At 44.1% G+C, this 8,701-nt stretch overlaps 1 protein-coding gene across 1 annotated transcript; it reads left to right on the forward strand.

The window, feature by feature from the left end:
* The first annotated feature begins 829 nt into the window (after positions 1 to 829).
* ZNF619 (zinc finger protein 619) lies at positions 830 to 6,738 on the forward strand. The gene is given in 4 exon segments (XM_023725874.1): positions 830 to 1,244; positions 1,829 to 1,945; positions 4,638 to 5,938; positions 5,940 to 6,738. Coding segments are annotated over 4 exon segments (1,752 nt in total). The 5' UTR covers positions 830 to 1,024; the 3' UTR covers positions 6,054 to 6,738.
* Positions 6,739 to 8,701: the final 1,963 nt, after the last annotated feature.

Genomic DNA, 8,701 nt, shown 5'->3' on the forward strand with positions numbered 1-8,701 from the left:
GAACCTACCAGCCGGTCTGCAGGAGAAAGATGTGGCAGTCTGCTTCTGTAAAGACTACAGTCTTGGAAACCCTATTGGGCAGTTCTGCTCTGTCCTATAAGGTTGCTGTGAGTCGGAATCTACTTGATGGCAACAGGTTAAATTTATGTAGGTGGTCAGTTCATTTACAGTTTTTCGCTTCCTTATACAATCTTGTAATTGTAGGGGCTCAGCTAATAAATACTCAGGTAAGGAGGGCTCCCTTTAGTGTATTTCAAAGTACTTAATATCTCTGATTCCTTCCTATCATCTGAAAATGGAAATAATTCTTCACAGATGTGTGGGTCATGATTGAATGAACTGATGTAAAAGTAACTGACACAGGACAAAGCACAAAGGCCTAAACAGCCTGTGATGGTTTCCTTCTCTCTTGAGAAGGTGGAGCTGGGTCCAAGGAGGCAGAGAGAGACACACCTGGTGAAGAGGGCAGCATTGGCAGGTAGGCTAGAGCTTAGGTGATCAGGATACAGGTCTGTTTACAAGGACAGGGACTGCCAACCTGTTGCTAGAGTCAAGGATGTTAGGAGAGGAGGCCAGAAGAGGTGACACTGCAGGCTGCCTTCAAGGGAGAGCCAGCTTTCTTACAAGTAAGCTGGTAGAAAGAGGGAGAAATGTTCAGAATGAGAGGAACTCTACCCCATGGAATGGCTCCTCCCTCTGACTATAGTAGAAGATGTGGAGGGGGAAAACTAGAGAGAAGCCGAGTGGAGGGGCCTGATGGGGGCCTCAGGGTGGATGGAGGTAGGGCGAAAAGCAGACACCTGCAGTGATCATTTTAGAAAACATGCCAGAAAGATAGACCCAGCTTGTGGAACCAGACATGGGGTTGATGTGATCACCAGGTAGACAGCAGCTGGTGCTGGACTGTGTGCTTGGGATGTTAGTATTGGGGTCCCAGAGGTGTACACATTGAAAGTGGGAGCATTGGCTGCGGGCTGACTCCTCACGGGTGCTGGGAGGCTCTCCTCACCTGTATAAACCTTCTATGGGGCTCAGAACCATGGACCCTGGTAGATCCATCCCTTCCCTGGAGTTTAGGCACCTCCCTCAGGGCCTGGGAAGAATTCTGTTGTTTCAGGAGTCAGTGACCTTCAAGGACGTGGCTGTGTACTTCACCCAGAGTCAGTGGGCCAGCCTAGACCCTGCGCAGAGGGGCCTGTACAAGGAGGTGATGCTGGAGAATTATGCAAATGTGGCTTCCCTGGGTAAGGTCTCCCTTCTCTCTGAGACTCAGCCTCTGCCCTCAGAGTCACCTAGCTTCCTCCTTAGAGGATCTGGGGTCTCTAACACCACCAGGTTTGATGGTCCATGAGCTAAGTTCCCCATTCTCTAGTTTTGGGGTAACTGGATGGAGAGAAGTCTGGGTTCACTTTGGTTTTAAACAGGACTTCCTTCTTCCCTGTTTCCTGGTGGAGACTGTCCTGGGATGGACTTTGTCATGGGCACAGAGGGAATTGAGAATGTTCCTGATGCCCCACCTTCTGTTCTCTACTCTCTCGGTTCTTTGGGGGAGATCTTGCCCCCTCTTCTATGTGTGAGAGTCTCCTAGGATCTCCATGTATATACCTTCAGTGACTGTGCCAGAATAAGCTTCCCTCTGAGCAAAACAGTTTGAGCCCTTCCTTAAACCCCCAGATTCTCTTCTTACTGGTCTTACTTAGTCTCCTGTTCAAGACAAGCTAATACTACTTAATTCCACCTGGCCAAGCAGAGGGTGGCCTGAGAGGGGTTCAAGGATTAGCTATAGGTGAATCTCCTCACTTTCCTGTTCCTCTTCTTTCTCCTTTAGCAGAATTTCCGTTCCTCAAACCAGATCTGATACTCCAGCTGGAGCGAGGGGAAGCACCATGGGGCCCAGATCCCTGGACACTGCTTGGGGAAGAGGCCCTGAGAGGTATATGTGCAGGTAAGCAGGAGAACTTAGCATCTTTCTTTCCAGCTTTGCCTCCGGCTTTTTTTTTTTTTTTTCAAATGATTATTTTATTTGTTGTTGATGTTGAGAATAGACACAGCAGAACATACACCAACTCTACAGTTTCTGCATGTACAATTCAGTAACATTGATTACATTCTTTAAGTTGTGCAACCATTCTCACTCTCTTTTTCTGAGTTGTTCCTCCCCCATTAACATTATCTCACTGCCCCCTAAGGTTCCTATCTAATCTTTCAAGTTGCTGTTGTCAGTTTGATCCATGTAGATCTTAAAAGAGTTCCTAAACACTGAATTACAAATTAGCTTTTGGAAGAAAGCTTGTTTATAAATTGGAAATGAATGATTTCCTTTTTTCGAAAGATACTAATTGAAGTAAATGTAAAGAACCACCCATGGATGTGGTGTGTAGCCTTTCTCATTCAGTCAGCCCTGTTCTCATACTCTCTCAATCCCTTGTGCTATTCAAAGGCTATGTAAACCAAATACTGGTTTCTAATTCATCCCCACTTCTGTCTTAATCGATGCCATTAGGTATGACTTCAGCACTTCAGGTCATCTTGGTGAAAAACCTTTCCCAGCCATCTGCCTGCAGCTGTCAGTGCTTCCCTTTGCCACAGCTGCATATCGTCTAGTTAGTCTACTAAGGGTTTTAAACAAGCACTGTCCGGTAGAACTTTCTACACTGTATTTGCACCATGCAATATGGTATTCGCTAGCCACGTAGTGAATGCTTGAAAAATGACTAGTGTGACTGAGGAACTGAATTTAAGTTTCATTTAATTTTAATTATTTTTAATTTAACTAGCCACGTGTGGCTAGTGCCACCACAATGGACAGAGTAGCCTTAAGCAGTTAAAAGAAAAGCTTTGATCTGCTTTTCGAGTTTCTGTATCAGTGGTGTTTCAAACTCTAGTGATCATCAGAATCGCCACAGTGGCCTTGTTAAACACAGATTGCTGGACCCCACCTCCAGAGATTCTAATTGGGTAGGCCTGAGGTGGGGCCTCAGAATTTGCATTTCTAACAGGTTCCTGGAGTCCTGGTGGCACAGTGGTTAAGAGCTTGGCTGCTAACCAAAAGGTCAGCAGTTCGAATCCACCAGCCGCTCCTTGGAAACCCTATGGCGCAGTTCTACACTGTCCTGTAGGGTTGCTATGAGTTGGAATCACCTTGATGGCAACAGATTTGGTGTTTTTGGTTTAACAAGTTCCCAGATGCTGCTGCCCCTGGCATCACACTTTGAGGATCATTGTTCTTAACTATCTAGAATCATGTTTCTCAAACTTTGAGTTGCAACTCCTCAAAGAATTGTGACCAGCATTTAAAAGTTAGACTAGACTGTACTAAACTTGAATAAAATAGACTAGAGTAGTATAAAATATATCAAGAGCGCATCACTGTTACGTAAATATTGTTGTGAAACTTTCGTTTCAGTTTTGTGTGTGTGTGCATGTAACTATGTGTGTACTGACTCGTGATCTAAAATGTGGATCATGGTCAGAAACATTTGAGAAACACGAAGCTAGAAGTTTTATGTCAGACCTTTGGAGCCCGTCAAGTGCTTGAAAGGCAAAAAAGTTTCCTGTGTTGTTGTGGCACCAGTGAGAGCATGAGGCTTCCACCTTCTTGACCTCGCCACCCCCACCCCATTGGCATCTCCAGCCCTGGAAGGGTTCTTGACCAGACAGGTCTTTTTTCTTTCAAAAGTGTGTCTCCAAGCTGCACTCCTCTCTTCCAGAGTGCAGTACATGGTTTGTTTTTTTTTTAAATAGTGGTCCTCTTGTGAACCTTTCACAACTGGCAGTGTTACAAACCAGTTTCTCCCCTGTCGGGCTTGTGATAGAGAACATCTCTTTAAAAAATTACAGAGCATTTTAAAGTATTTTGACAGGTTTCACGTTTTCTCAATTGGGCCTTTGGATCCACAGTTGTAGACAGCATCTTCCAGCCCCCTGGATACTGCGTGGTCCTAGAGCTGTTTACCCAGCTCTCCCTTTTCCAGTTTAGATATCTCTCTCCTCATCTTCAGCTTCCTCTACTTTTCTTCATTGCCTTTCCTTTCTGCAACTTTCCCATTTTTCTTTCTCCATTTGCCTCAGTTAACAGCCTCTGCTGTCTGTAATGTTGTCGTCTCCCTTATGGCACTGCTTGCCTTTTTCATGTCTAGTGTCTCCACTCTCCCTTCAAGCACTATCAAGTGACTACATCTCTCTCCAAAAATATGTGTCTTCAGGACAAGCTAATACTAGTCAGTGCCTTTCCTATTCTAGTGTCAATAATAAGTGACTTGGGAGTAGGGGAGGGATGAATAGTTGGAGCACAGGACATTTTTAGGGTGGTGAAACTATGTGGTATGATACTATAATGGTGGACACATGACGTCACACATTTGTCAAAACACATAGGACTGTACAACACAAAGAGTGAACCCTAATGTAAACTATGAACTTTAGTTAATAATGTATCAATATTGGTTCATCAGTTGTAACAAATGTACCACACCAATGCAAAATATTAATAATAAAAACAGTATGCAGTGGGGAGGGGAGCATATGAAAACTCTATTTTCTGCACAATTTTTTCTGTAAACTGAAAACTGCTCTAAATAATAAAGTTCTGTTAGAAAATAACAAGTGGCCCTCGTGCTTTCTTTTTATCATGCTAGGTGATAAGACCAAGCCTGACATTGAGGCCCCACCTCCAAAACTGAACATTTCTGAAGAATCAGAGTCCCCTCGACTGATACTGGCGAGGCTGCTGATGGATGTCCCCCAGCATCCTCACTTCAAGGACAGGGTAGAGAAGCCACACGTTTATGATACAGGGAAGAAGACGAAGTCAAAGAAAGGAGATTTTGCAGATTTGAGAGCCCAGGATGGTAAACCCACCACCGTTGACAGGGAGGAGATAGCCAGGAAATTGGAAAGAAGCAGGGGTACCAGCACCCATCTCATTACAAAGCAGAGCCTTCCTAGAGAACAGGTGTTTTATAAATGTGGTGAGTGTGGCAGAAATTTCAGCCAACATTCAGACCTTCACCAGCACCAGAGAATTCACACTGATGAGAAGCCCTACCAATGCAAAGAATGTGGGAAAGCCTTCAGATGTAACTCAAAGCTGTCACGGCATCAGAAAATCCACAGTGGGGAGAAACCTTACTCATGTCAGGAATGTGGGCAAGCCTTCAGTCAAAATTCCCACCTCCTTCAGCATCAGAAACTTCATAGTGGTGAGCAGCCCTACAAATGTAAGGACTGTGGGAAAACCTTCAGCTACAACTCAAAACTGATTCGGCATCAGAGAATACACACTGGGGAGAAACCCTTTAAATGTAAGGAGTGTGGGAAGGCGTTCAGGTGTAGCTATGACTGCATCATCCATGAGCGAATTCACACTGGGGAGAAGCCCTATGAATGTCAGGAGTGTGGGAAAAGATTCAGTTCTAATTCAGTCTTGATTCAGCATCACAGGATCCACACTGGGGAGAAACCTTACAAATGTAAAGAGTGTGGCAAGGCCTTCCGCCGGAGTTGGGTATTTCTTCAGCACCAGAGGCTCCACACTGGGGAAAAACTCTATAAATGTAATGAATGTTGGAAAACTTTCAGTTGTAGCTCACACTTTATAGTACATCAGAGAATCCACACTGGGGAAAAACCATTTAAATGCCAGGAGTGTGGGAAGGCATTCAATCAGAAAACCACCCTGGTTCAGCATCAGCGAGTTCACACTGGGGAGAAACCTTATGAGTGTAAGGTGTGTGGGAAAGCCTTCAAGTGGAGTGCAAGCTACATTCAACATCAGAAGTTACACACTAGGAAGACACCTGTCCAAGTCATAGCACCATCCCCAGTGGAGCCCCACTGCCCCTCTGAAGTGCTTTCCCCTCAGCCTCCCCAATGTGCGTGTTCTGCCCCGACCATCCCAGGGTCTCCCCCATCATCTCCACATGCAGTACTGCTTCCATCCCTCGATGTCTCTCTTCATACTGTTCCCCTCATCTGAAATGGCCACTTCTTCACCTGTCCAGATAGTACATTTCTTTCAGGATCTTGCTTCTCCTGAAACTCACTCCCTGTGATCTCCCTCTTCTCAACTCCCATTGTACCTTGAGTTGTCTGGATCATGTCTTTGTGTGTACTCTTCTGGTCTTATGTAAGTTATTATTGCTTTCCCAACTCCATTTTAATTTCTCACAATTAAGGACTATGTTTGATTACTCTCTTTTATCCCCTGGGTAGGTAGTGGCAGTATTTGTTCTTTATATTGTCCAGTTTTGACCATCAGTTTGCACCTGCCTTCTGGGGCTACTGGAGTTGGAAGAGTTTGCAGAACATTTTGGGTTTTAGGGGATTATGACATTACAGTGAGATGGACCATTGTAATTAGAGAAATAGGAGAAATGCAAAGCCCCTAGCAGGAGGTTATCATAAAGTCTCCAGCGATTACTTCTAGGATTTAAGGAAGGCCATTTGGTGGGTCAGTGAGGCTCACTGTGGGGATTCTGAGCCCTGGAATTTTTATTACCCTGATAATGACCATTATGAGGTTCCTGTGTAACTGCGATAGACCAAGAAAATAATCAGCAAAAAAAATATGCAGTGGTGAGTACACACAGAAAGCAATATGAAAAATTATGTTCTTAAACTTGATTGGGAGGGGATGTGATTCTTCTGTGTGGGTTCCTTTTTATTCCCATCCAGATGACTAATTTCAGTGCCCATTCAAATATGTAGGGACCTATACTAATAGTCCATAGGAGCCCTAGTGGTGCAGTGGTTATATGCTTGGCTACTACCTGAAAGGTCAGCAGTTCGAAACCCCCAGCCGCTCACTAGCAGAAAGATGTGGCATTCTGCTTCCTTGAAGATTACAGCCTTGGAAACCGTATGGGACAGTTCTACTCTGTCCTGTAGTGTTGCTGTTATGGATTGAATCATGTGCCCCAAAATGTGTGTCAACTGGGCTAGGCCATAATTCCCACTATTGTGTGATTGTCCACTATTTTGTCATCTGATGTGCTTTTCCTATGTGTTGTAAGTGCTGCCTCTATGATATTAATGAGGAAGGATTAGAGGCAGTTATGTCAATGAGACAGAACTCAATCTACAAGATAAGGCTGTGTCTTGAGTCAATCTCTTTTGAGATAGAGAAGCGAGCAGAGAGACCAGGGGTCCTCATTACCACCAAGCAGGAAGAGCCAGGAGCGTGCATCCTTTGGACCCAGGGTCCCTGCACAGAAAAGCTCCTATACCAGGGGAAGATTGATGACAAAGACCTTCCCTCAGGGCCAACAGAAAGAGAAAGCCTTCCCCAGGAGCTGGCAACCTGAATTCGGACTTCTAGCCTCCTAAACTGTGAGAGAATAAACTTGTTTGTTAAAGCCATCCACTTGTGGTATTTCTGTTACAGCAGCACTAGATAACTAAGGCAGTCACTATGAGTCGGAATTGATCGACAGCAGTGGATTTACACTAATAGTCCACACCTGCCCTTTGTGTCCATGGAACTTAGAAGATTTGGAAGACACCTTGGGGTATTAGGGTAGTTGAGAGTGAATCTGGGAGTCTGCTGGACTGCTAACCAAAAGGCAGGTGGTCCGAACCCACCCAGAGGCACCTTGGAAGAAAGGCCCAGCAATCTGCTTCTGAAGGGTCACAGCCCTGAAAACCATGTGGAGTGCAGTTCTACTCTGCAACACATGGGGTCACCATGAGTCAGGATCAACTTGATGGCAACTGTTTTTTTTTTTTTTTTTTGAGAGTGAAACTAAAAGGAACAGGAGGAGGACTGCAAAACCAATGGTACTCTTATGCCTTAATTTTTTTGTGCTAGTCCTTGGTATGTAGATGGTTTATTATATATAAGAAGCCTTGATCATGGTGCTAGACTTCAGAGATCCATCTCACAGCAAGATGGCTTTTTATCAGTGATCAGATAAAAGAGAATAGGGGCCCGTAAAGAATAATGCCTTTATTATTATTTATGTTACACAGGAATGTAACATCTTTGAGTGAGAGGAAAAAACAACAAAAACTCTTAACAAACATTACAGTCAAGAAGGAAAATGTAAAAGACTCTTTTCTGCAGCACTTTTTAGGAATCAAGTGTTGCCAGACACTTGAGGACTAATGGAATTAATTTTAAAAATAGGTTTTAGGCTTACAGTCAGAACAGGAATATTGGGTGAATGAAAGAATACAGGCTGATGGGAGGAAAGGGATTTCCTTAGAAGAAAGCTTGAGTTCATAAATCAGGCCAGGAAGATACATAAAGGAATAGGATATCTTTATTGATAATTGTCCCTAAAGATGTGACTGAACATCTTCGTTATTTGAGGGTGTGCTCCAGCAATAGAAGGAAGAATGAGGAGACATCATATCCAGGACACCATGGTCCCGTTGTGGGAAAATACTGAAGACTCAGAATGACAGTTGTGTAGCAGGGCTAGAAACTCCTCATATCAAGGAGACAGTGGAAATTTTAAGACATCATAAAGTAAAGCTGGACAATGGATAAGAAGACCAAAGAAGAATTGACATGTTTGAATTGTGGAATTGGTGAAGAATACTGACTATACCACGGACTGCTAAACGAAGGAATAAATCTGTCTTGGAAGAAGTATAGCCAGAATGCTCCTTAGAAGCAAGAATGGTGAGATTATGTCTCACATAGTTTGGATATGTTATCAAGAGGGATCAGTCCCTGGAGAAGGTCATCATGCTTGGT

Source organism: Trichechus manatus, unplaced genomic scaffold, assembly GCF_000243295.1.
Source record: "Trichechus manatus latirostris isolate Lorelei unplaced genomic scaffold, TriManLat1.0 scaffold00001, whole genome shotgun sequence".
In the NCBI taxonomy this organism is placed as follows: Eukaryota; Metazoa; Chordata; class Mammalia; order Sirenia; family Trichechidae; genus Trichechus; species Trichechus manatus.